The 27,581-nt window shown below is 53.3% G+C and overlaps 1 protein-coding gene across 4 annotated transcripts in view; it reads right to left on the bottom strand.

The window, feature by feature from the left end:
• The window catches only part of OGDH (oxoglutarate dehydrogenase), a 40,642-nt gene that overhangs the window by 1,883 nt on the left and 11,178 nt on the right, over positions 1-27,581 (bottom strand). For 2 of the 4 annotated variants that reach the window (XM_049789623.1, XM_049789624.1), the window contains exons 3-21: positions 20,360-20,533; positions 19,072-19,162; positions 14,199-14,243; positions 7,727-7,842; positions 6,169-6,323; positions 5,931-6,077; positions 5,712-5,802; positions 5,258-5,437; positions 4,013-4,141; positions 3,039-3,218; positions 2,769-2,921; positions 2,303-2,405; positions 2,077-2,205; positions 1,823-1,973; positions 1,583-1,710; positions 1,259-1,437; positions 1,102-1,173; positions 841-969; positions 400-472 (exon numbers count right to left, since the gene is read on the bottom strand). In XM_049789623.1, coding sequence (XP_049645580.1) covers positions 400-472; positions 841-969; positions 1,102-1,173; positions 1,259-1,437; positions 1,583-1,710; positions 1,823-1,973; positions 2,077-2,205; positions 2,303-2,405; positions 2,769-2,921; positions 3,039-3,218; positions 4,013-4,141; positions 5,258-5,437; positions 5,712-5,802; positions 5,931-6,077; positions 6,169-6,323; positions 7,727-7,842; positions 14,199-14,243; positions 19,072-19,162; positions 20,360-20,533 — 2,425 coding nt within the window. Of the gene's footprint in view, positions 1-399; positions 473-840; positions 970-1,101; positions 1,174-1,258; positions 1,438-1,582; positions 1,711-1,822; positions 1,974-2,076; positions 2,206-2,302; positions 2,406-2,768; positions 2,922-3,038; positions 3,219-4,012; positions 4,142-5,257; positions 5,438-5,711; positions 5,803-5,930; positions 6,078-6,168; positions 6,324-7,726; positions 7,843-14,198; positions 14,244-18,847; positions 18,951-19,071; positions 19,163-20,359; positions 20,534-27,581 lie in introns of all 4 variants that reach the window. The other 2 variants (XM_049789626.1, XM_049789625.1) reach the window with 2 other exon arrangements.

Below are 27,581 nucleotides of genomic sequence, written 5' to 3' on the forward strand. Positions count from 1 at the left end.
AGAAGGCAGAGCAAGGTACATATGCCTGAGGCTGCTTATGCTGTGTATTAGGCCAGGCCAGGCATGGGACCCTGGTCTGCAGGCTTCCTTCTGGCCCTGTATTTTCCTGGGGTCCCCTACCAGCTGCCAGGCTTCTCCTTTTATACCTGGTTAGTTGACTTTTACAGGGAGTGTATCCCAGACCATTGGCCCTTATGGGGGGGGGGGGCATAGTCACCCCTTAAAATGCATGAGCAATAACCCACTTAGATATATTAACACAAGTGTCTGTCCAACCTGGGGAGATGACGTGTGGCTGCTGACCCCAACGGCCTCTGGCACTGACCACGGTGTCCAGTATTGGCACAGACCAGAGCCCCAGGGTCAAAGATGTGGGAGATATTATTCTCCCTCACTCACCTGGAAGCATCTCATCAAAGCTGGTTCTGGCCTCAGGGTGTCGAAGCAGTGACTTGGGTGTGAAGATGATCAGCTGGAACAAAACCAAAGACTCAGGGACCAGCACTGGCTGGACAGGCTGGAGTCTAGGTGGAGACCCACGGGCAGGGGCCAGCCACACGCTGCCTCCCCACACTTCTCTGCAGAGACTGGTTCAGTTCATGTTGGCATCCATGCCCGTCGTGAATCTCTCATGAGTAAAACCTTCACACTCATCTCTGCCTGGTCCTCTGTGTGCCCCGAGGCTGCAGAGATCCTCCTTGCTGCCCTGGTCCTCTGTGTGCCCCGAGGCTGCAGAGATCCTCCTTGCTGCCCTACACCTCCCACCCATCTGTCCTCACCCTCTACCCCTCCACCCAGGGCTCTGTTCCAGAGACCCTGTTCTCTTGAGTCCCGACTCACTGGCTTGCGGAAGGGAAGCAAGATCTGGCGGCGCAGCACATGGAAGAAGTTTCCAGGGCTGGAGCAGTTCACCACTACCCAGTTGCAGTCGTACAGCTGGTTGATGTCAAAGTTGGGCTCTGCCAGGTCCTGGGAACACCGGGCCAGGGGGCACTCAGCAGGCACATGTAGCAGCCCCAGAGAAGACCCTCAGGAAATGGGAGTCCCAGCACCCCAGCCTGGAGACATCCCAAAGAAAGGGAGGGAGGTGGAGCCACTCACAGGCAGTACATCTGGGTCATCATTGCACATCTGGAGAAAGCGCTCGGGCCTGGCAGAGGAATGTTCTGGGCCCTGGAAGCAGACGTGACAGGGAGCTTAGGGCTATGGGGTTTGCAGGCCCATTCCCCCCACTGCGCCTACACAGGCCTCACCATACCATGCCCTCCATGCCATGAGGCAGCAGCAGCACAATGCCATTTTGCCGCACCCATTTAGCCTGGCCTGGGCATATGAACTGGTCGATGATGCACTGAGCTGTGTTGTGGAAGTCGCCAAACTGGGCCTCCCAGAGAACCAGGGCATTGGGGCTAGCCATCGCGAAGCCCAGCTCAAAGCCTGGGGGGGGGGGGGGGGAGAGGGAAAAGCTGTCAAGGGTGGACTCAGATACTCATGGGGACTCCCCCAGGATCCCATACTAGAACAAGTCCCCAGTACTTGCTCACCCAGGACCCAATACTTGGCCAGGGACCCCCAGACTCACCCAGGACTCCATACTCGGAGAGGGAGCTGTTACAGACGGTGTAGGGCGCCTGGTTGGGCCACAGGTGGTTCATGGGGATGCAGGTTCTCTTGTCCACGTTTTGGTCGTGCAGCACATGGTGCCGGTGGCTGACAGAAGAGCAGTATGAGCAAGGGCTGGACACTTGGGGGTGGCTCCAGGGGACCCAGCACCCATCCCACAGCCCCCTCCTGATCCTGGGCTCGTTGCCCTGAGCATCACCTGAAGGTACCGCGTTCCACATCCTGGCCACTGAGTCGAATGTGGACTCCTTCCTTCAGCAAGGAGCCGAAGGCCATGTACTCAGCCAGGGCCCAGTCCACAGTCCGGTTCTTCACCAGCTCCCCACGTGTCTTCAAGATGCGGCTCAGCCCTGGACATGCAGACACACACACACACAGACGGAGTTCAGTCTCATGTGGACATGGCAGAACCCTGTCTGGTTCTGGCCCGCTGGGCCTCCCCCACACCGTTACCTCCGTGGATAGTGAAGTTCTCTACAGGCACAGAGCTGGCCACGTTCCCAATGTGTGTCAGGGTGTCCTCATCCAGGCCCGTGGATGGGCAGGTCATGCTCCGGGGCTGTCCATCCAGAGTAAAGAAGCCTGGGGAGGAGTGGGTCTGACTATGGAGCCCCCAGGAGAGTCACAGCTTGCACCCCACCCCCACTTCCTGTGGGCTGTGTCCATCCCACCCCCTTACCAGGCCAGGGTGAGTCCAGCCAGTGCTTGATATGAAGGATCTTCTCATCCTTGGATCTGGCGAAGGCCTCCTCGCAGATCTTGTCATATTTGGAGATCTCCTCCTGTAGGGCCCAGCCGTCAGAGATAGCATAGCCCCACAGCATACAGCTGATGCACACTCCCACTCACACACAACCCTATGGCATATATAGCCCTACTCACTCACAGCTCCCGGCACATAGCCCCTCCCCACATCAGCCCTGTCCTGCCCCTGTAGCCCGCAGGCCCCTCCTCCACGTTGGCGGGCCTGAGTGAGAAGCTCAAGACTCCCATGCTGATCATGGCTTGTGGCTGCTTCTTTCATGCTGGTTGGCCCTGGCCCAGCATTCCCGTGGCCAAGCCAGTTCTGGCCTTAGTGCTCCAAGTCCTAGAGGTCATGCCCTGCTCAGCACCATGCTCAGTCACAGCTCACCAGCAGGACAGACCTCATACTCGGGCTGGTTAACGACGCCCTGCGACACCAGCAGCTCTGCGTACTTCTGCAGCACCGGCTTCTGCTTACGGATCTGCTTGTACATGAGCGGCTGCGTGAACATGGGCTCATCCATCTCATTGTGGCCATTCCGCCGGTAGCACACCTGCCGGAAAGACACTGCCACTTCAGAGGAAGGTCCCCGCCACACCTTGCCTTTCCTCTCCCTTCACCTCACCTCACCTCCCTCACTGTGCTGACCTGGATAGGCCCTGCCACTCACCAGGTCCACCACCACATCCTTGTGAAAGGTGCTCCTCCACTCTGCAGCCACCTTGCACACATACATGACGGCCTCAGGGTCATCTGAGTTCACATGGAAGATGGGGGCATTCACCACCCGAGCCACGTCGGTGGGGTATGGTGAGGAACGGGCCATGCGAGGGTCTGTGGTGAAGCCGATCTGCAGACAGCATGTAGGAAGAGGGAGGGAGTGAGGGCCGGGAGGGGAGAGGAAATGAGAGCCAGGAGTGGGGACAGGTAAAGGCAGGGAGGGGTAAGGAGGTGAGGCTTAGGAAGAGTGAGGGCAGGGAGGATTGAGGATGGGAGAGACAAGCAGGGCTATACCTTGGCTTACTGTTTTTATTTGTTTGTTGGCAGTGCTCAGGGATTACCCCTGGCTTTGCCCGTGTGAATCACTCTGGCAGGGCTTGGGGACCATCTGGGGTACTGGAAATTGAACCCAGATTGGCTTTGTGTATGACAAGTGCTCTGCCTGCTGCACTGTCTCTCCAGCCCTACCCACTTTGAGAAAGTCCTCCAACAGCTTGTTTGTTTCTTTGAAAGTTGATCTGGGTAGGGGAGTTGAGCAGTACTTGCAGGTCTGGCACCTACCCAAGGGGAATATGATCCCCAAACCACAAAATAAATAAGTAAACAAAGACTAGTTTGCTCCGCACAAAGCTAGGAAGGCTGATCATTGAGCACAGAACCAGGAGCATTCATCACTGTGCAGGGTGAGTCGTTTCAAAACAAAGGCAGATAGAAAAGTTCATGCCTGCACGTAGACACAGGTTCCATCCCAGCACTGTGCAGGGTTTCCTGAGCCTCCTTGACAGGAGCCAGGAGACAGACCTGAGCACAGCCATGTGTGGTCCCAAGTCACTCAGAGTAAGAAAAGAGTGACTGGGACATGTGTTAAATTCAGTTCCTTGATCAGACACTGATCTAGACTGAGCAGCAACGGAGGCGCCTGACCTGGTTGTTGACCACCACGTGGACGGTGCCATGCGTGGTGTAAGAGGGCAGGTCGCTCAGGTGGAAGGTCTCGTACACGATGCCCTGGCCAGCGAATGCTGCGTCACCATGCAGAAGGATGGACATGACCTGCAGAGAACAGAGCTGTCAGGCCCAACACAGCCCTGATCCCACACAAGCCCAAGGGGTGGCCCGAGTCTGCCATCCCCCAGGGAGAAATCTCACCAAGGTTGTTAAGTGTGAGAAAACTGCCAAGCAACAGGAATCCTAGTTCCCACCTGGCCGCAATCCTGCTGGCCTGGCCCTGGTTGTCTCTGTGTGGCCAGTGGTCACCGTCTCTGAGTGTGGACTGTGGCCCTGGCTCCCTTATACAGTGTTGCTCGACAGACCACCTTGTCCATGTCCTGGGCCCCGAGATCACTTTTTTTTTTTTTTTTGGTCTTTTTTTTTTGGGGGGGGGTCACACCCTGCAGCGCTCAGGGTTAACTTCTGGCTCTGTGCTCAGAAATCGCTCCTGGCAGGCATGGGGAGACCATATGGGATGCCTGGATTCGAACCACCTTCCATTCTGGATCAGCTGTGTGCAAGGCAAATGCCCCATTGCTGTGCTTTCTCCAGTCCCATCTAAGGCCACTTTTTAAATATTTTTTCTTTTTTGTTTCTGGAGGTGTTCAGGGGTTACTCCTGGCTCTTCACTCAGAAATTACTCCTGGAGAGGAGGCGCTAGAGGTAAGGTGTCTGCCTTGCAAGCACTAGCCAAGGAAGGACCACGGTTTGATTCCCTGGCATCCCATATGGTCCCCTCAAGCCAGGGGCAATTTCTGAGCATTTAGCCAGGAGTAAACCCTGAGCATCATATGGGTGTGGCCCAAAAAAACAAACAAAAAAAAGAAAGTACTCCTGGCAATTATTCCTGCGGACCCTATGGGATGCCAGAAATAGAAACCAAGTCAGCTGCAATGCCAGTGCCTTCCCACTGTGCTATCACACGGACCCTAGACAGTCACTTCTGACCAGCTGTAGAAACGGTTCTGAGTGGGTGTCCCATACCGGTGAGGCCACATTACCCCCAGGACAAGGAAGCATTTCTAGAAATGAGCAGGCTGTGGGATCACAATGAGACAAATTGGCCTCTCACCAACTGGCCTCACTGCACCTCAGCCCGGTGATGGCCATCACATGGGTGTCCACACAGCGAGGAGGACAGTATGGTCTAGGGTTGCCCTGAGCCTGGTCTAATCTCACCTTCTTGCCCTCCGTGTCGCCGCAGTAAAACTGCTCTGCTTTTGTCTTGCCCATCACCACAGGGTCGGCTGCCTCCAGGTGGGATGGGTTGGCCACGAGTGACAGGGTGATGTTCCGGTCTGTTACGCGGTTGATGCGCCGGTGGTACATGCCCAGGTGGTACTTGACGTCCCCGGAACCCTGGGAGAGAGATGGGGGGGGACGACATTGAACTTGGGGCAGGAGGAGATTGCGCTAGGTGGATGAGCTGTCCCTCTGCCATGGACAACCCACCACCTCAAGATGGTCCCTTCTGTGGACAAAACCTCCCCCAAATGGTACTCCCTGTGAATGGCCTCTTAGCTGGACAGCAGGTTCCTGACCAGGGTCCCAGTTCTGTTGTGTGTTTGTGTCTCAGGGAAACAAGTGGGACTAGGGGTTGTTCCCAACGGCTGGGGCCATGCTAGCCCTGTACCTCATCCGCTGCCTCCAACTTGGAGTCGAACTGACAGAAGATCTGCTCCAGCTCCTTCCTGATGACATTGGCTAGCACATTTAGCCGCCCCCTGGGACAGATAAAGCAAGGCTGAGAGGGCTCAGAGCAGGCACAAAGAGGAAAGGAGGAGAGGGGAGGGAAAGAAAGGGGAGGAAAGGAGAGGGGACAGGAAGAACCGCCCATCAGGGCTCACAGTACCTGTGTGGCATTCCCATGATGACCTGGTCCACCCCATTCTCGCTAGACTTGTCAATGATAGTCTTGAGGGCGGGAATCAACACCTCGCAGCCTTCCAGGCCAAACCGCTTCTCTGACGACCACTTGCGCTGCAGAAACTCCTCAAACCTGGGGCCAAGATGCAGGGTTTATGTAAGGTTGCCGGCTGGTCCCACCTGCCTGGAGAGGGTTCCCCTTACCCATCTGCTCCCGCTCTGACCTGGTGGACCGCACCAGCCGTGCCAGCAGGGTGCGCTTCTCCTCATTGGTAAACTGCATGATCCCGGGTGTCTCGAACTTCTGTCGGATCCACTGGCACTGCTCCAGATCGTTGATGAACATGAATTCCACTCCAATGTGCTGGCAGTAGGCCATCTGCGGGACACGGCTGTCACTGGGGAGCGGGGCTGAGGCCAGAGTCGGCCAGTCCTGGACACCCCTGCCTAAGTCTCCAACAGTCTGGTCCACCACACTCATAACCCCAACACAGTTGAGTCCAGAGCAAGTGCAGACCCCTCCTCTTGCCCCAATACCCACAAAGCACAGCAGAGTCAAGGGGGCAGGAAGGTATCTAGTTCCAACAGGTCATGGGACATGATCCCGGACATCTCCTCTTTAAGAGGTTAGACCCTGCCTAGCACTGACCAGAGAGGGTTATGCTGCTCTGTGAGGCCTCCAGATCCTTCACTAAATGGACTCCCCTTGGAAGAGCACTGATGTCTGAGGCACTCTTAGACCTTGCCAGACCCACCCTACTCTGCCCTGACCCTGCTGAAGGGACACCAGGCAACTCCCAGCAGTGCTGCTCAAGGTGCTGACCCTGCACTCCAGCTCCCATCTTTTTTTTGGGGGGAGGATTTGGGCCACACCCAGCAGCACTCAGAGGTTACGTTACTCATGGCAGGCTTGGGGGGACGCAGGGGATCAAAACCAGGTCAGTCACATGCAAGGCAAATGCCCTCCCCACTGTGCTATTGTTCAGGCCTCCCCAGCTCCCACCTGAATGTTAACATTCTTTCAGGAATTTAGGGGAAAGAGAAAATGCAACAGGATTCTGACATGGATGTCAGTCTGTCTGAGGACCAGTCACGGAATGCTGACATGGATGTCAGTCTATCTGAGGATCAGTCATGGCTGCGGCCTGTCCTGAGACTTCTCCAGAAAGTGGGATGGCAGCCACAGGCCACACCTGCTAATGAAGAGCCACAGGAACAAGGGGAACAAGGACTTTGCCTGTCAGCAGACATGGGCTGTGCAGTGTGCTCCTCCCATAAAACCTGACTAACTGGAGCCCAAACTTCTCCACCTAAGGCTGATTCTAAGAGATAAAACACCTGGTAAGACCATACTTGCATTTGGCCAACCCAGATTCCATCTCCGGCATCCCATAGGATCTCCCAAGCATCACCAGAGTTAGAGAGCCAGGAGAAAGCCCTGAGCACTGCTGTGCGTGGCCCAAGAAGAAAAACACAACAAATGTTTTCTATCTATAAAAAAGAAGATCTATGGCCAGAGAGATAACATGGAGGTAAGGTGTTTGCCTTGCATGCAGGATGGTGGTTCGAATCCCGGCATCCCATATGGTCCCCCGAGCCTGCCAGGAGCAATTTCTGAGCACAGAGCCAGGAGTAATCCCTGAGTACTGCCAGGTGTGACCCTCCCCCCCCCCCCCAAAAAAAAGATCTACAGTCCAGGAAAAGCCAAAGTAGTGGGAGCCTTCAAGCAGACGTGCTATTGTGGCGAGCACCTGTTCTGCCGACACAGGGCCCAACTCTCACCTCCAGTCTCCGGATGATCTCCCGCAGAGGCAGGGCTGACTCTTGGCCGCCGATGAACGTGGTGGTGGGCAGGTGGAAGACCTTGTCCAGGTCTGACTCATCCAAGCCATAGAAGCCTGAGGGTGGGGAAAGGCAGGGCCACACGGGCTAGTTGGTGGGAGGAGAAGAGTTCCCGAGCACAGAGGAAAACCACATTGCCCACCACACTGAAGAGTGCATTTCAGAGTCGAAAGCGAGAACTTTAGGAGGAAGTGAGGCCCAAACCATCACAGGGTGCCAGGGGTGAGAATGTTGGAGGCCAACATGCCAACATGAGTCCCGGCTGTGATCACTCTCCACTTGGAGTGAAGCGTCCAGAAACACAGTGTCCAGACTCCAGTGTCCCAGAGACTCTGATGGACTTGAGTCAGGAAAAACAGCAGGTAAGTGATCGGAAAGCAAAGGAGAAGTCATGGGGCCATTCTCTGCTGTTGAGAGTCAGGAGAGGCGTGCACTCAGACAGCACGGACAGATGTGACAAGTGACTAAGAGCAAGAAACCATCACGGGAAAGCCCAGTGACACACAGCGGAGCCATTAGGCACCATCCTCCCTGAGGGCTCTTGGCAGGGAGGTTTATGAAACACTCCTGGTCCTGTAGGCCCCGTTAACACACCAGCCACTATGTGACCAGCAAAGCACCAGACAGGAGCGCCTTTTCCAATTGCACTTCCCTGTGATTCTCCCACAGCACTGGGGACATAAATGGACAGTGCTTGGGGCCCGTGATAGGGTGGTGTCCACCGGCCTCAAAACATGCCCAGCAGGATTGAGGCAACTCAGGACCATGAGAACCCCCACATTTCACCCAAGCCGCAGGTAGAATGAGTCCAGAAAGGGGATCTGTTCCATCTCCAGGACTGATGAAGACAGATGCACCCCGATTACTGGCCCACTGGAGTCTCAGAAGCTGTGAGACCCTGTGAAGTTCCAGAGTAGGTGCTCATTCTTCGGCACCCCGGACAGCACTGCCAGCTGCCTACCCTGCTGCTGGTCTGGCAGCCCAAGAAGGCTCGGGCTTGAGCCCCGGTCATCAAGGCCCCTCCAGTCTCTTCTTGTCTGTGCAGACAAAAGCAGCCCACTAAATCAGCTAAGCCCCACTGTGTGCCAAGATCTACCCCAGTTCCCGCAAGCAGAGCAGGGGAACCTCAGAGTGGTTCCAGCACCCCAACATGTGGTCCCAAGACAAAATTGGATCAAGAATGAGCCATGACACCTTTTCTTTCCTCCTGGTTCCTCGATAAGTCGAGGACTAGCCACTCGGCCTAGCTCAAGGTAATGATGAGTGAAGAGGAGTCCAGGGCCTCGGTGCAAAAGGACAGTGTCAGGAGCACCTTCATCTGAGACCACAGGGTAGAGGTGCACATGCTCCCAGAGGGCCTTATCTGTGCTCATCTGGGCAAGTCACTTCATGTGGGCTACGCCGAATCACCATGCTGCCAGCCCGCCTTGAAGCTTTCCACCCTGCCTCTGGGCAGGTGGAATAAACCGTGTGTGTGTGTGCGCGTGCGCACGCGCGCAGGTGGAATAAACCGTGGTGTGTGTGTGTGTGCAGGTGGAATAAACCGTGTGTGTGTGCAGGTGGAATAAACCGTGTGTGTGTGTTGTGTGTGTGTGTGTGTGTGTGTGTGTGTGTGTGTGTGTGTGTCCGTCCATCCCCGCAATGTACTCTCTCCTCCATGTCATCTGTGAGATGGATATAAGAACCTGAAACTCTGAGAGTGGCCTGGGCCTAGGAGCCAGAGGGAAAGGCCTGAGGTTCTGCAGACTCCTTTGGTCTCCATGTCCCAGCCCTGAGCAAGTACCTTCCCCAAAATCAAGACCAAGTCCAAAGAAGATGGTGTTTGCCTTGCATGTAGTTGACCCAGGTTCGCTATCCTGCATCCCATAGGGTCCTCTGAGCACTGTCAGGAGTAATCCTTGAGTGTAGAGTCGAGTATCCCCTGAGGGGCCCGGAGAGATAGCACAGCGGTGTTTGCCTTGCAAGCAGCTAATCCAGGACCTAAGATGGTTGGTTCGAATCCCCATATGGTCCCCCGTGCCTGCCAGGAGTTATTTCTGAGCAGACAGCCAGGAGGAACCCCTGAGCACCACCGGGTGTAGCCCAAAAACCAAAAAGAAAAGAAAAGAAAAGAAAAGAACAAGAGTATCCCCTGAGCATTGCTAGGTATAGTCTGAAAGCTCAACCCGCCCCACCAAAACTTGTTCCCATAAACCAAACGAAAAACCTCACTTTGAGTTTCAACTAACATAACGCAAGGGGACATCAGACTAGATGTCAGGAAACACCAATGAGCAATGAAGAACGAGGGGGCATGGCTACCACTGCAACCCATTGGATCTAACTCAGGGTCCAGGATCACTGCTGGGTGGACCCTGGCCAAGACTCAGAGACAGTGATTAACGGCAGAGCTGCAGGTGCTCATGAAGCCAGGATTGAGTGGCACGGGCCTGTCTAGGGGGTTTACTCAGCACACTCTGACCCAGGTCCACTCCTGACCCCGCAGTCCAGGGCATCACTGGGAGAACAGCACCACAGGGCCCAGAATCATGAGGGATTGGAGGGGACTCCCCAAACATAAATCCAAGAACTGACAGAGTGACAGTCCACAATCCTGGGGAGACAGCAGCACCTTTCTCTCTCCCTCCATACTGACAAAGCAGACAAAAGCCAGCGAGGTTCTCAGGGGGATAAATGGAAGTCTCCAGCAGTGGCTGGAGGATGTTTCTGGACCGTCCTGGCCCCAGCATGTCTACTTAGACACCACAACGTGCCACTGGGCCATAAAGACAGGAACAAGCCAGAAACTCACTGAATTTTAGCAGAAACAGTAGAATGCATCCGCCAATCATATGGTCTCAAATAAGAATCAGTAACAGAAATACTGGGAGAATGTCTGAATTCTTAGAAACCAAACACACTTCTAAGTAAGGTAAGGGTCAGAGAGGAAATAGCAAAAGATATTAAAAAACAAAACACAACCCCAATGAACTGAAAGAGAAACAGCCAGGCCCTGTCATGGCCACGTCCATCCAAGCCAGTATCACCAAAAGTGGTCCCTAGGGACCCTGAGACCTATCCTCAAAAACATACAACCAAAATAAATGGACATTAGTCACTCAATATAGAGTAACAAATTTGAATAACTCTATAACTGAAGAAATCGAAGAGTCAGAACCTGTGAGAACAAACTCCCTGTACCCACTTGGTTTGCTAGAACATTCTATTAAATATTGGTGGAAGGAATCACTACCTCTGCACACTCTCTTCTAGGAAGGAGCAATCACTTCTCACCTTTTTCTCAGAGGCCACAACTGCCCTGATACGAAGGGAAAAGGAACCACAAATCAGCACAGGAGGGAAAATGTTCACTTCATACATGGCTACAGAGGCCTCAGGCCTATAGGCCACAGGTTCTCATCTCCGGTACCACATACAATCCCAGGGCAGCACCAGGAGTCACTCGTGAGCACAAAACCAAGAAAGGGGCAAGGTCCCAAGCACTGCCACGTGTGGCCCCAAAACAAACCAAATTAAAAAAAAAAAAAAAAAAAAAAAGGATCCCTATCTCCCTGCCTCCTAACTTTTTTTTTTTTTTTTTTTTTTTTTTTTTGGTTTTTGGGCCACACCCGGTGACGCTCAGGGGTTACTCCTGGCTATGCGCTCAGAAGTCGCTCCTGGCTTGGGGGACCATATGGGACGCCGGGGGATCGAACCGCGGTCCGTCTCCTAGGCTAGCGCAGGTAAGGCTTACCTTACCTCCAGCGCCACCGCCCGGCCCCGTCTCCTAACATTTTTATAAATAAAATTAATTTACTTAAAAAAAAAAAAAAGTGTGGGGGGTTGGAGCAATAGCATAGTGGGGTGGGCCTCTGCCTTGGACCTGGCCTACCCAAGTTGGATTCTGCCATCCCTTAGCGTCCCTTGAGCCTACCAGTATCGATTCCAGAGTGCAGAGTCACGAAGGAATAATCCCTGAGCACTGCTGGGTATGGCCCCCAAACCAAAATACATACAAAATAAATAAATACAATTAAAAGAAAGGGGCCCGGAGAGATAGCACAGCGGCGTTTGCCTTGCAAGCAGCCGATCCAGGACCAAAGGTGGTTGGTTCGAATCCCGGTGTACCATATGGTCCCCCGTGCCTGCCAGGAGCTATTTCTGAGCAGACAGCCAGGAGGATCCCCTGAGCAGGGTGTGGCCCAAAAACAAACAAATAAACAAAAATTAAAAGAAAGAAAATTATGGGCAAAGGGACAAGAGCCTCACTACAAGGGACTCCCATAGCAGCCCTGCAGTATAATTTAAGGCCTCACACTGAACTGCCAGTCTGGCTGGTGGAGAATTTCTACGAGCTGTCCCAGATTCTGCTTGAGAAGAAAGTGTGGCGATGTCTAACAGGGTTAATGATGAGACCAAGAGAGGTCCACGTCCTGCTGCAAAGCTGGCAACTCTCTGAAAGTTGATTTGCACAGCCATGCAATAAGGCAGAAGAAAAATCTCAGGACCATTCAAAGATATAGGAAAGGTATTTGAAGAAACTGAACAATTCTGAATAAAAAAACACAAATAGAGGACATGGGTATCCCCTCCCCAACTTCCTGTTTATCCCACCTGAATGACCAGAACAGCCCACACCTGAAATGGGCGGGTAAAGGCGTCTGCCTAGGCCGCAGTGGTCGGCAACCTTTTTTTTCAACTGAGCCAAATCTCACCAAAACCACAACTGAAATTTATTTGAGAGCCACACAGGGCGCACACTGACAGAGGCTAGGAGCAGAGTCCTGACTCCTGGAGCGGCCGGCCGGCACACAGAAGAGCCAAATTGAAAGTGTAAAGAGCCACATGTTGCCGACCACTAGCCTAGGGAAAGAGAGGGGATAAAAGGGAGAGCCAGAGAGAGGAGGAGGCTCAGAGATTATTAAACAGGAGCTGCCAGGGGGCTGGAACTCACCAAGAAAGCATGTAGAGCAGAAAAGGAGACAGAGCTCCGGAGAAAGAGATGAGAAAGACATGGTTTAGGAGCAGAAGAGAGAATAACAGGCAGAGAGTGCCAGAGAAGAAGCAGAGAGGCTGCTTGAAAAGTTAGCATAGAAGGGCTGTGAAATAATTTCTCTGCCATTAACCTTCAATCTTCAGAACCATCGGCTGAAGGGGCAAAAGGAGCCATGCAGAGAGAGGCCAGACCCCAACACTAGGACTTTAGACTTTATATTTTATAATTAAAACAACAACAGGGTTAGGTGGGAATTTCCAAACCAGAGCACAACAAAACAAAACAACAAAACTAAAGAACTAGAGCTGGAGTAGGATAGTGTAGGGATTAAAGGGCTGGCCTTGCACCTGGCAGATCCTGGTTCCACCCTAGTACCATATAGAACATCCTGAGTACAGGGCCAAGATGGACCTGCTCAGAGCGGGGTTATACCTTCCTAAACAAAAACCCAGGCCATTCGAGATGTAGAGTGAACGTAAGGTCCTTCGACTTGATACTAGCAGCACAATCAAGGAAAAATGAAGTGGGACTGTATGAAAAAGCACAGCCTTTGTTCTGCAAAAGACCCTCCTAGGCAAAAAAAAGGGCAGAAAAAAAGGCAAGACAAAAAACCAACTTAATAATTAGGGCAGGAGGTGGCCAGAGTGATAGCACAGTGGTAGGGCATTTGTATTGTACACAGTCTACCTGGGTTCAATTCCGGCATCCCATAGGGTCCCCAGAAGCAATTTCTGAGCAGAGAGCCAGGAGTAACCCTGAGCACCACCATGTGTGGCCCAAAAATAAACAAACCAAAAAAAAAAAAAAAATCCAAGATTCTTCAATGAGCCAATGGTTAAAACCCAGGTGGGCTATGGAGGAGGAACTGATTCACTGTGACAAAAGCAGCCATAAAAAAACTCCAAAAAACGAGCAGGTATGGACTGGAAAAGGCTGGTCCCAAGGTGACTCCAATGGTAGGCAAGCCCACAGGCTTTGGTTCAACCTAGCCACCTGCACTTGGGGACTTGGGCCCTTCCTCGGCTTGAGAGCTCCTAGCAGCACTTACTTCCTTTCCACCAACCACGAAACACCTTGTGCTCCAGTCAATGCCCAGGACGCACACTCTGGAAGAAGCCAGAGTCCGGGCAAGGAGGGCACAGCACAAATGGTTTGTGAGGTGGCAGCATGCAGGGTGCTGTGGACTTTCAGCTGGCTACACAGATGGAGCCACGCAAGCCGGGAGGGGAGATACTCGTCAGACACAGCGTGGATGACGACAAAAGGCGAAGGGTAGCAATACATATGGTTGGCCTCTGTATGACAGGGTCAGAGGGTTTGGACAGTCTATTTGGGGTCAATACAGGGACCGGCGACTTTCCCCCAAGGGCATGCTGGGAAAAGCCACACAGCTCAGTTCAGGAAGGCTGGTGGGGGCGGGGCCGGGCGCGTGCATACCTCCTACTGTTAGCATTCGAAGTCGCTCCTTGAAAACAGCAAGATCTGAGAGGCAGAGTGGGGAGCAGGGGGGAGCGCAGAAGGAGAGAGACAGGCCAGTTAGTAAAAACACATGCGCAGGGGACCACACACACGTAACGCTCCACTAGCACAGACAACACAGAGACACACAGCAGAGGAGAGAAGGGGAAGGAACAGGGACTAGAGGCAGCCTGGGAACAGGGATGCTCCTGAGTGCCAGGACAGATGCCCCTCTGGATGCTAAGGCTCTAGGTTAACTCCTGAGACTAGGGCAGATCCACGGCGGGTGAGAAAATGAAGGCACTGATATACCCCCAGGCCTCCTCCAGACTCCACTGCACCCTGAGACCTCCTCTGGGAAACACTTTCTTGAGGGAAATGAGGAGTGTTCACTTTCCCCTTAAATCCTCTTAGACTCTGGCAGGTCCATTCAGGAGGAAAGTCTCCGTGGCCTCCCTCGAATTAACCAAAAAGGCACCAGCTCATCACAAGCTGTGGAACTGACTCACTGGGGCATTTGAGCACTTGGATGCTTTTATTTATTTATTTTTATTTATTTATTTTTTTTTTGGTTTTTGGGCCACACCCGGTAACGCTCAGGGGTTACTCCTGGCTATGTGCTCAGAAGTTGCTCCTGGCTTGGGGGACCATATGAGACACCGGGGGATCGAACCGCGGTCCGTCCAAGGCTAGCGCAGGCAAGGCAGGCACCTTACCTTTAGCGCCACCGCCCGGCCCTGGATGCTTTTATTTTTATGTGTGACTCTTGGGCCCCACCAAGCATAATGCTCAGCAGCAGCTGCTGTTGATGCATGGGGTCACCATGCCAGGCGTTGGGCATCTTGAACCAGAGAGGATGCCAGATAAATGCCTTAAATTCCACACCATGTCTCGATGCTTTCATTTTCCCTCTGCATGTTTTATTATTATTATTTTTTCTTTTGGTTTTTGGGTCACACCTGGCAGCGCTCAGGGGTTACTCCTGGCTCTAAGCTCAGAAATTGCCGCTGGCAGGCACAGGGGACCATATGGGATGCAGGGATTCGAACCACCGTTCTTCTGCATGAAAGGCAAAAGCCTTACCTCCATGCTATCTCTCCGGTCCCCATGTTTTGTTAATTTTCTTTTCTTTTTTCTTTTTTTGGTTTTTGGGTCACACCTGGCAGCGCTCAGGGGTTACTCCTGGCTCTACACTCAGAAATTGCTCCTGGCAGACTCAGAGGACCATATGGGATGCCGGGATTTGAACCATCGACCTTCTGCACACAAGGCAAACGCCTTACCTCTATGCTATCTCTCTGGCCCCTGTGTTTTGTTATTTCTAAAACAAAGTGCAAACAAGTCACAAAGCGGAGTGATCAGATGGTGGGAGATATATCTCAACTCTGTCACAGAGCACAGGGACCATAATCTGGGAGCCTTCCCTGCTTCTAAAGTCTTTCCATGGGAGGAAGACCAAGAGCTCCTGGGGATATGACCCTGGTGCAGAGGGCCTGAGGGTGAGCCAGTCTGTCAGTTCCAGGTATCCAGGAGAGAAGTCAACAGCTACCTTAGCCAGCTTCAACCCACGGCATGACAACGTATAGACCAGGGCTAGACAAGACTCAGGGCTCCGATTCAATACTCTGGGGCTCTAGGCCCCGCCCGCAATCACCATAGTGCACTAATGAACAGCTCAAGGGAGGCAAGGTAGCACTGGGCTCAGGGCACCTGCCTCACACACGGCTGAGCCCCGCTTCTATCCATGAACACAACCAGTGGTGACCCCCAAACAAAAGCAAAGCCCAAAAAGCACCAAATCGACTGGCGAATTTCTCCCTACTGCTGCAGACATGAAGCCCCACCGGGCAAACTATGGGTCCTGGGGCAGCAAGAAGTCTCATAGGTGCAGCCACAGGCCCACAACCATGGTCTGGGGGTCCCCAAGACTTGAAATCAGGGTCACTTCCTAACACCGACAACCATATGCCTTCACAACAGTTGGTCAGCAACAGGGCCAGGCACAGGGGCTCTTGCCTCCCCACTTGTAGTGACCAAATTTGAGCTGATTCCTGTCTCTTTCACAAGTGCAAACCCCAATCCTGTCACTCTAAGGCTCCGTGGAAGCCAAAGACAGATGAATTTGTATAGCATGAGAGGGAAGGAATAGGGTAGGGGAAGGGGGGGGTGGAAGGAGAGGGAGGGAGTAACAAAGAGAGGGGGAGGAGAGAGAGGGAGAGGAAAGGAGGGAGAGAGAAAGAGAAAAAGAAAGAGAGAGAGAGAGAGAGAGCGCGCGCATTTGATGGCCCTTTCTCCACCTGCCAAGGCACATCCACCAGGCAGGCACTGAGAATAAGAGGCCAGGGACAGCACAGGACAGCAGCTGGAAGGTTTTGCCCACTTCAACTGCTCCTGTAGTCCCACTGAACTCACCGCTGGAGCCTCCTGGGCCCACACAGAGTCCACTGCAGTTTACTCTACCTGCAGCTCACACAGGTTCAATCCCCAGCATCCCATATGGTCCCAGAGCAATGTCAAGAGTGAATCCTTAGTGCAGAGTCAGGAATAATACCTGAGCACTACTGGGTGCAGCTCAAAAACTATTTTAAAAAAAGGGAGTGTTGGTGCCACAGCTGGAGGGGATGGGCACCGGGCAGCTGCTGGGACAAATCAGCCTCTTATATGGGGTTCAGCCGTCCTGCTTTACTCCTGGTCTCTTGCCAAGGTTTCAGCAGTGATCATAGGGTTTAGGGAGACAGGACAGGCATCCCCACTGCCCATCCAGGGTCTGAACTCCATTGCTGGTGTCTATTTCCCCGCGTTACCCACGAGTCTGGTTACGCCTCATCTTGAGCCACAGCAGCACACTGGGCATGTGAGACCTTTGGCAGCACCACTCAGCATCCTGTTGTGATCAAGTGAGAGGCGCCCATGGCCAGTCTAAGCAGAGCTGGGATCTAACCAGACAGCAATGAGGGTCCCGTATCTGTCCATCAGGCAAAGGATTACGGAAAGAGTCCTGCTCTGATGTGATAGCTGCACTCAGGATTGCTGATGCTGCTCAGATGCTGCTCCCCAACTTCCACAGGGTGGAGGGCTCTGAGGACATGAGGTCTCTTCAGCCAGCAAGCTTCCCTGGTTCACAGCAGCCTCTGCTTTGGGCGTCACTCAGTTGCACCAGAGGAGGCTTGTGCACAGGGCAGTCTCCAGAGAGTGCTAGGGAGATGAAGCTGTGATGCAGGGTTGATCAGCAGCTAACTGGGTCCGGGCACTGGGGCCGTCCTTATCAGATCCAGGAGGCCAGTGGAGGAGCTGAGAGCTACCATGAAGGTCTTCTGAGCTTGAGGCCTGGGCGCAGGGGCAGAGGGCAAACGAGGAGGAAGATGAAGGGACAAGGCCATAGAGGGAAGTGCTTCGGGCCTCAATCAACCTTGCACAGTGAAGATGCTGCCCTTGGCAGGGCTAGAGAGAAACTCCACAGGAGCAGCATTGCTGGCCAGGGGCCACTCAGGGCCTGTCCATCAAATGTAGGGCTCCATTCCATCATTCCCAAGGGTATTTCCTCAAGTCCTTCACACAGCTGCAGCAGGGTCCAAGCCAAGTCGACTGACACAGGGAAGGCCGTAACCCCCAGCCACTGTTGTTGGCGGTCAAGGCCAGGCACCTGGAGCTGGAGTCTTACCTGACAGGCCACGCCTATAGGCACAAAGCCCGATATCTCTGCCCACTCCCGACAGCAGCCCAGGCAGGGCGGGTGAGTCTGATTAGCATGCACTGTGCCCGGGCCAGCCTGGCCACTTCTGAGTTAGTCCCGGCATCATTTCTCCCACCGGCATCATTTCTCCCACCGATTAGCAGCATGGTGACATGAAGCAGATTAACCAGAGGAAGCAGCAGTGGGTGAGGCCCGCTATGCCACGCCCCATGTGTCCCGAGGGGGGGCAGATCCCTACTTGGTGCCCCTCCCCAAGTTTCTTCAGTGTGATCACCAGTGTTTCAGAAATCAAGACACCCCACACTGTGCCACTGGCTCAGGCCTTAGCCCGCCCCAGGCCGCAGTTATCTGCACCGTGGTCAAAGGGGGCAGCTGGCAGGTGGAGATTCTGAGCAAGGCAGCGCTGTCCTGGGCCTAGAATCCAGAGTCCCAGAGCTGGTCTCCAGGAAATCTTTGACCCCAGCCCTGGTCCAGACCCCACTTCCCCAGAATATCTCCTCCCCGATCTCTCCTGCTCCAAAGTTGACTTTCTCATTTGGAGACTTTAGAACCATCCAACTCATACAATCGGGCCATAAAAAAAATGAAAATGACTTTGTCCCGGAGCCAGAAAGAGCAGTCCAAGGTCTGGTAAAGAGCGCTTGCCTTGCAACGTGGCCGACCCAAGGTTCGAGCCCCAGCACCACCTAGGGTTCCTCTGAGACCCAGTAGGAATCAGCCCTGAGCACAGTGTGGTTATAGTCAGATATGGGCCCTGATCAAAAGGTAAAAACAGAAACAAATGACTGAGCTTCCCCAATGCATAAAGGCTACCTCACTGCTAAATTTCAAGTGATCAGAATGAAGCAAACTTGAGTGTCTCCCTTTTGTCTGTGGTCACTTAGGCCACAGAATGGCACCCAGGGGCGCAATGCTGACTTGCTCAGGCCCTCACCAAGTTTGTCTGTGGAGGAGATAATGTCAGCGGGCACGGAGGAGTCCAGATCGGCATCCAAAATTCCCAGGGGGTCCAGCTGTGCTACATGGTGCCCTCGTATCTATGGATGGGCCAACGGTAGGGAGGGAAGGACACACACGAAAGGACAGGAGAAAAAAAAGAGGGAAGGGGTAAAAAAAAGTAAAATTACATTAAATGATCAGTTACATATGCGTTCTCACCCACGTTTGAAGAAACAGTTACTGGAGCATCATCAAAATTTACACAACTAATTCCGAGAGGATCAAGTTTTGCAATGTGGTGACCCCTGACCTGGAAGCAATAACACAAGCAAGTTGTTAAACAGAGTTGTGGGGAGTGTGGAAGTTACCCTGGGTCAGACCATTAAATGAGAGATCCCACTGAACCCCCAAAAAAGCAGCTTTCAGAAAACAAAACACCTGGGGGCCCAAGCAAAGGTACAGCAGCAGGGAGGGCCTAACTGGGTTCAATACCCGGCCTCCCATAGTGTCTCCTCAGCATTTCAGGAGTGATTCCTGAGCGCTGTACCAGGAGTAAGTCCTAAGCACTGGGTAGCCCCCAAAACAAAAGCATATAAAACAAAACAAACCAAAACAAAAAACAGTTCTACAGATAAAAAAAAAAACTCAAATGGGAGTCGGAGAGATAGCACAACGGTAGGGCATTTGCCTTGCAAGTGGCTGACTCAGGACTGACAGTGGTTTGATTCCCGGCATCACATATGATCCTCTGAGCCTGCCAGGAGTGATTTTTGAGCGCGGAGCCAGGAGTAACCTCTGAGTGTCGCCAGGTGTGACCCCAAAACCAAAACCAAAAAATCCCCAAACAACTTAGACGGTTTTCCTGAAAAGCAAGACTGTGTGAAAAGGCACTTTCAGTGAAGAGTGAGGGTAAGGGAATGAATGGGAAACTGGGTTGCCTGAAAAGACCCACTTGAGATGAGCAGAACCAGAACTGGGACATGTTGGGGGATCTCACTCAGCACAAAAGGCTAACGGTACTGAGGAGGGGAAGGCCTCAGAGTCCAAGTGTCGTCAGGCCTGTACAGGTAGCCGCAGAGAAGTTAGAGCCATCAGCTGTGGCAGCAGAGAGGGGCGGACAACGTTTTCTGAGCTGGTGCGGGCTCCGCACAGCAGAGCCCATACAGCTTGGGCTGGGCCCTACTCACTGTCCTGCAGGTCAGTGGCCACGTTCAGGGTCTCCTGCAGTCAAGGGTAGCTCTGGGCAGGAGAGCAGAGGGCAGTGTCTATCTGCCCACAGAACCAAAGCAATGCCTCTGGTGCTGCTCCTGTCTCCCCAAGCTTCAGGGCTTTCTTGGGCCCCTAAGCCTGAAAAGGTCTTCTAACCAAGCAAGGAAAGGGGTGAAGGGACATTTCAAGAACAAAGGTTGGTGGTAGCCTGAATGGCTCCCACGGGAGCAGCGACACCACCTAAAATCTTTCCTCTCCCAGGGAGTACTGGTCAGGGTCCCAAGGAGGTTGGCCTTACCTGGTAGGCCCTGATGAGAGATTGCACAGCCAGATGATCCTCCACCAGTTTGTCCACGCTGGGCTGTGCCCCCACCAGGCTGGAGAGGGAGGTCGGGCTCAGCGGCAATGGACTCTGATAGGCAGTGCCTGGGGGAGCTCCTGCATTGGTGTTCCGGAAGAAAATGTCCCACGACTGAAGGCAGAGAGAGGACATGGGTTACTGAGATTTCTTGTTGGAGACAGTGCCTGGACCTGCCATACTGCAAGCGGCACTCTGAAGAGGCACTGGCCAAGCCTGTCCAATTGTTCCCCACACTCACTGCCCAGGGTCTCACTTGCTCCTTCGCGCCTCCAGTCTGTGCCCAGAGCTCAGTGCTCTGCTTAAACATGTGTGCCTAAACATGTGTGTTTATAGGGGCTGCATTTTTCTGGCTGAGGCATCAGCTCGTCTTCTCAGCTTGTGGTCTGTGTGGGGGATCCACCTCATGCCATGGTGTTTGCATGACTTGGTAGAGTGGCTTGCAGCGCAGGGATGGCAATCATCAGCCATTGGGCTCACGCTGGCTCACAAGTCAAGGGGATTCAAACTCATGTCACACTCCGGCTTCCCCCCACTGTGACGAACTGGCTCATCCAAGGCCCAGCACAAGTTTTTATTTTATTTAGCCTCTCAAGGTAAGACTTCTGGAGGTGGTGCCCATTAAATTAAAAATGAATAGCGGGGCCAGTGAGGTGGCGCTAGAGGTAAGGTGTCTGCCTTACAAGCGCTAGCCAAGAAAGGACCTCGGTTCGACCACCCCCACCCCAACGGCATCCCATATGGTTCCCCCAAGCCAGGGCCAATTTCTGAGCGCTTAGCCAGGAGTAACCCCTGAGCATCAAACGGGTGTGGCCCGAAAAAACAAAAACAAAATGAATAGCAGGGCAGCACATGTGCCCACAGGAGAGCAGAAGGCCAGAAGAATCACAGCCGTGTCCTTGAAGGGATCCCATCCAACGCTGACATACTTACTGATGCTGACACACTCACTACCTATCCTTATTCTCCATCAACTGAGCCAGGACACATGAATGGGTGGGGAGCACATGGGGAACCAATGTCTAGCCTGTTCTCACGTGGAGCTTCCCTGGTGAGCCTAAAGCCGGTCAGTCCTTCTGTGTCTCATTCCCCGAGGCTACCCCCACTGAACAGAGAATGATGGTGATTGTGAGATGGGCTTTACAGTGGCAAATAGCAGTGGCAAGTTTGTTTGCTTGGTTGGTTTTTTTTGGGTCACACCCAGCAGCGCTCAGGGGCCACTCCTGGCTCTATGCTCAGAAATCGCTCCTGGCAGGCTCGGGGGATCATATGGGATGCCGGGATTCGAACCACCGTCTTTCTGCATGCATGGCAAACACCCTAACTCCACACTATCTTTCCAGCCCCAGCAGTGGCAAGTTTAAGTTCTGAGAGAGGGAGCCGGTGAGGCAGCACCGGAGGTAAGGTGTCTGCCTTGCAAGCACTAGCCAAGGAAGGACCACGGTTCGATCCCCCGGCATCCCAGATGGTCCCCCCAAGCCAGGAGCAATTTCTGAGCGCTTAGCCAGGAGTAACCCCTGAGCATCAAACGGGTGTGGCCCGAAAAACCAAAAAAAAAAAAAAAAGGGGGAGGGCTGGGCGGTGGCGCTAAAGGTAAGGTGCCTGCCTTGCCTGCGCTAGCCTCGGACGGACCACGGTTCGATCCCCCGGCGTCCCAAATGGTCCCCCAAGCCAGGAGCGACTTCTGAGCGCATAGCCAGGAGTAACCCCTGAGCGTCACCGGGTGTGGCCCAAAAACCAAAAAAAAAAAAAAAAGTTCTGAGAGAGGAGGGCAAAGTTTGGGGGTACCAAAGGAGTCTGAACCCCTCAGGAAAAGGAGCACAAGACGATGGAGGAAGTTGATTGCAAGAAAGGGCCATAACAGAGTGGAATAAGCATGTATGGATCCCAGATGACCAAGTGGGGACAGAGTCAGAGCTGCACTGGTAACAGCTGGTGTCAGGCAGCCAGAACAGGTGGGCTCGTGGCTGATGGAGAGGGTACCTCAGGCAGGGAGCACCTACCCATGTGTGAACTGTTACAGAGCCACAGAGACAGTATGAGGGCAGGGAGGGATTTCACACAGATGACTTGGTTCAATCCTGACATGACTTATGGTGGCGCTGATCCCTGCCTGGAATAACCCTCAAACCCCACCAGTGTGCTCCTTGCACCTTCCCCCCAAACAAAACCTCTTGACCCCCCATTCTAAGTAAATTTATTTAAATAAAATTATGATTTCCCAAAACAGTATAATATCAGGTTGAAACAATGTAAACATTTTGGGTCTGGGATCTGGAATAACTGCCCATTCATGTCTGTGGCCTTAGGTCTAGTTTGCAGCACACCAGAAAACAAAGTCTTTACCCCATGATTTTAAGGAATTAAAAGCTATTTAACAAGCTTACAAAGCTGTTTTCAGAAACCACATTCTTCTTAGCAAAGAAGTTCACTTCCTATACTCCCAAGTAGCCATGAGTATGGTTTGTGGGAGGTGGAGCGGGAGACCTACACAGAGGCACTGGGGTGCCCTGGGACAATTTGGTGTGTTGGGTCAGCCTGACCCAGGTGGCACAAAGGTGGTGTTGTTCCAGTCAGCCTCTGTCATATACAAAAGCAAGCACCATCCCCGGAGTACCAAAGGAACTAAAAAGAAACCATTGTTCTTGCCAGTTAAGAAACCATTTTTTCCCCCCTTTAGGGCCACACCAGGCAGCAGCGGTGCTCAGTGGTTACTCCCGGCTCTGCGTTATGGAAACCTGACAGGCTCAGGGGACCATATGGGATGTGGGGGATTGAACCCAAGTTGGCCATGTGCATGGCAAACTCCCACCCTGCTGCTCTGGCCCAGTTAAAACCTTTACAGGTACCGTTTCCCTGCAATGCCTCCGGAAGCATGCTGGTATTTTGCATACTAGGCCACTTACCGGGTTGGACGCCTAGTCCAGGAGGGCCTGTGAGGGTGGGGCCAGAGCAGAACGGGTGACGTCAGGGCTGTGCTGAGAGTGATGCTGGAACGTTCAAAGGTCCCCTGCATGAGAGCCAGCAGGTGCTGACCTTTGTGTGTGGCATAGGCCCAGGGCCAGGCCTTTCCCTCTGCAGAGGGCTATAGGCCATGCCTGAGGCTGTTGAACTCTGCCTGGCTTCAGGCCACATATCTGGCTCTGGTACTCCTGGAAGGTTTCAGTACCAAGGTGGTGATGCCAACACCCAGAACGTGCAGAGGACAAGGGGGTCAAGGGCAGGCAGACTCGGGCCCAACAGAGGAGCCTGGGGACACTGACACTCACTCCCGAGGGAACAGATCAACAAATCTCCCAGCACCTTGTCCCTCAGCAGTGGCTTTGGTGACATTGCTACCAAGTACCCATTTTCCCTTTTGGGGGACTGGAGGGGCCATACCTGGCAATGCCAGGGATAAGGCCAGTGTCTGCCCCTGCATGAACACAGCTCACCGGCCTACCCTGACTTACCTAAGGGCATCACTCTCCTCAGCTGAGTTGTGCCTGGCCCAGGGCCCTGACAGTGGTCATGAGACAGCCTCTGGCCAAACCCCAGGTTCAATTGCTTCATGTCATATCATGTTACAAGGAAGATAAACTAATGACTCTGGCTTAGGCAGCAGCCCCACTGCCACAGGGCCCCCTTCCTAGTGACCAGGAAAAATGTAGTCCTGGTACCAGGGATAAAAGGGAATATAAGTCACATTTCCCGGCAGGCCTTGCCAGTGCTGGGGGGCTCTGAGCCACGTCTGCCAACCACCCTGCAGGGGACGCTCCACTCAGAGCACAGGCAGTACCAGGAGGTCATGGGCTAGGCCCAAGGACAGCACACACCTGGCAGTAAGGATCCCACTGGTGTGGAAAGGCTGGGAAGGGCATGCAGCAGTGCCACCCAATAGGTGGGATACCCAGTGCTCACAAGAGGGGCATGCAGGGGACAAAGCCACACTTCAGAGACTGGGGGCCAGCAAGACTGTGGTGAGGTCAGGGGCCTGGAGCAGGACCCACCCCAGCACAGCTCAAAACACAGAGACACACACATTGAAGTGTCCATAACCCACTAAGGCAATCAGTTCCCCATAAGGCTCCTGAGCACCCTCAGTAGTAGTGTCTGGGCAGAACCCCAGGACAGCCTCCCCCCCATCCTATCTGGGAAAGTACTAGAAAGATGTTGCCACACTCCCAGATTAGCAAAAAGCTGCCTCAGCTATACCCCTCCCTGCTGACAGCAATCGCTCCTGCCCAAGGGTAAAGGTGACAGCTGCTCTATGTCCTGTGTCCTGAGCCAAGCTGAGCTGTCGGCCCTTGTAGCTGCCCTCGGCTCCTCTAACCCCCACAGCACAGTACTGGGTGAGCAGGGTTTGCTCTTCAAGTCGGGTCCGTTTCTCCTTCCTGAGCTCCTTGAGACTGAAGCTGGGTGGGTGTCACCCCAGTTCCCTTGAGAACAGCAAATCCACAAACCACACCCCAGAGGGAGGGTGCTTGGCTTACACGGCCATTTCATGTTCCAGCACTGCCAGGAGTAACCTGAATCAGGAATGACCCCTGAGCACGAGCCAGGTGTGGCCCCAAAACTAAAACAGATGGTTTGACTCCTGTTCCTGTTTGTTTGCTTTTTGGGGGGAGTGGGGAGTCACACCCAGCAGCGCTCTGGGGTTACTCCTGGCTCCAGGCTCAGAAATCGCTCCTGGCAGGCTCGGGGGACCATATGGGTGCCGGGATTTGAACCAATGACCTTCTGCATGAAAGGCAACGCCTTACCTCCATGCTATCTTTCTGGCCCCAGATGGTTTGATTTCTCCCTTAATTCCCCCCATCACTGATTTAAACAAGGTCATTTTCTGTGGTGAGAGATGTGCTATGCTGAACCATGAATTTGTTCCCCGCCCCAAGCACTGCCACAGGCTACGCAATGCTGAGACCGGTGCCTTCCAGGGTCACATCCACAGGCATGTCCAAGAGAGCTGAACAAGGCCCAAAGGTCCAGCAGGAGTCTCCCAGGGTCATGTCCACTTCTCCAGTCTAGTACCTAACCCTGCTTGATGTCCCACAGTGAACCAACCACCCTCTGTCCCGCCTCTGCCTGCCTTACAAGCCACTTCACTTATAGGGCACTGCATAGGCCTACGCTTGGCTGATAACTGGCACCTCTAGAGTGTCCCCACGCCCTTCATGGCCCCTCCTGGAGCATCTCTGCTTGCAAACAACCTTCTCTGGACAAACCCCTTTTACTACGGAGTTACATGTAGTGGGCATTGGTCTTTGAAGGCTGCTGGCTTCTCTTCGGTTTGTAGCTGGGGTGTGGCAGGGTTCCCTCTGGCCTCCAAGCCCATCTTGTGTCCTGTTTTCTGGCAGCCACTAACTAGTCAGTCTTTCCATGGAACTGTTGAGTGGCGAGTGTCCCCGAGTAGTGCTGTGTCCTGCCCCCCCAACATCTGTGGCTCCTTAACTTATCTTCCTTATGAAGAAGAATACTGTACACGGTACCCCTCAGTGAAGCTCAGCTCTGTTAGCTAATCGAATGGGGAGAGTAACTGAGTCTTCACTGAAGATGCAATTAAAGGTCTGAGTCAGTACAGCAGATAAGGCATTTGCTTTGCATGCAGCTGACTTTGGTTTGATACCCAGCATCCTTTATGGCCTCCCAAGCCTGCCAGGATTCCTGAGCACCACTGGGTATAGCTTAAAAAACAAAAACAACAACAACAACAACAAAAAACGGGCAATTAAATGACCTCAATCACTAAAATCCCAGGAGAGTACTGTATATCTTAAAATAACCTTTCCTCCCATGAGTACCACCAACTGTGAGCCCTAAGCAGAGCCAGGAACAAGCCCTGAGCATGGATGTAGCTCCCAAAGTCTTTATTTTTTTGAGAGGAGGGGGATGGAGAGACAGTCCAGTGTGTAGGGCACCTTTCTTGACCTTGCTCTGATCCCTGTCACTATACATGGTTCCCTAAGCACCACCAGGAGTAATCACTGAGCACCACTGAATGCAGCCTCCAAACAAAACACATCCCCCAAACAGGACAAAACTGGGGTGAGCAGTTTTCAGAGTACTGGCAAGGCTCACAAGAAAGCTGGATGAAAAGGCCATCCCAGGGTCATGTCTGCTGACTGAGGGTGGGGTGGGGAACGAGAGCCTTAATCACTAATCAGACAGGACCAGCCAGAGCAATGGAGCAAGTGGCAGGCAAGAACTCTGCAAGGAGGGTGTCTGCCTCACCTGAGGGTAACCTGGATCAATCCCCACCAGAAGTGAGCCCTGAGCTTAGAGCTTGGAGATAGCCCTTAGCCCAATGGTCCTCAAACTACAGCCCGCGGGCCACATATTGTATTTATTCCCATTTTGTTTCTTCACTTCTAAATAAGATATATGCAGTGTGCATAGAAATTTGTTCATAATTTTTGTTTTTACTATTATCTGGCCCTCCAACAGTCTGAAGGACAGTGAACTGACCCACTGTTTAAAAAGTTTGAGGACCCCTGCCTTAGCCAAACAGAAAGGGGACTCGGAGCTTCAACCCCTAAGCAGTGTGGGCAGACTCAGAGTCACGAGGCTGGGCTCTGTGGGCATAGGGCAGAGGCCCAGGAGGAAGCTGGGCACCAAGGGCAGCCACAGAGACACCAACCCCATGGGGAGAGGAGGGCAAAGGGCACTTGCAAAGCCCAATGGGGCCCCTACATTAGCAGGGCAGAGACCAGGCAGGGCTGGCACTCCTCCCTCCCAAGGGCCAGGGGCTGGGAAACCATACCGAACTGGCTGAGACCTGTGTGCAGTTGGTCTTTGATGGCTCCTGAGGAGCTAGATCAGAGACAACAGGGCAGACACTTGGGACAGTCCATTTGGAGACTGGAAGCTGGGCAAGGCTTAGTCAACACACAGCACTCATGCTCAGCCAGGAACCTAAATACAGGCAGGATGTCTTAGAGCAATTTGCTTCAGAGGTCAGAGTGACAGCACAGTGGGGATGGCACTTGCCTTGCATATGGCTAACCTGGGTTCCATCCCCAGCTCCTCATGGTTTCTGGAGGACCAGGAGTGATCCATAAGTACACACAGGCAGGGATAAGCAGGTGTGCAGTCCCCTCATCCCCAAAAAAGAAGTCGGAGAACACAGTGGGGAGAGCATATGCCCTGTGTTCCAACCCTGCCATCCTATATAGTGATTCCCCAG

Source organism: Suncus etruscus, chromosome 15, assembly GCF_024139225.1.
Source record: "Suncus etruscus isolate mSunEtr1 chromosome 15, mSunEtr1.pri.cur, whole genome shotgun sequence".
Classification (NCBI taxonomy): domain Eukaryota; kingdom Metazoa; phylum Chordata; class Mammalia; order Eulipotyphla; family Soricidae; genus Suncus; species Suncus etruscus.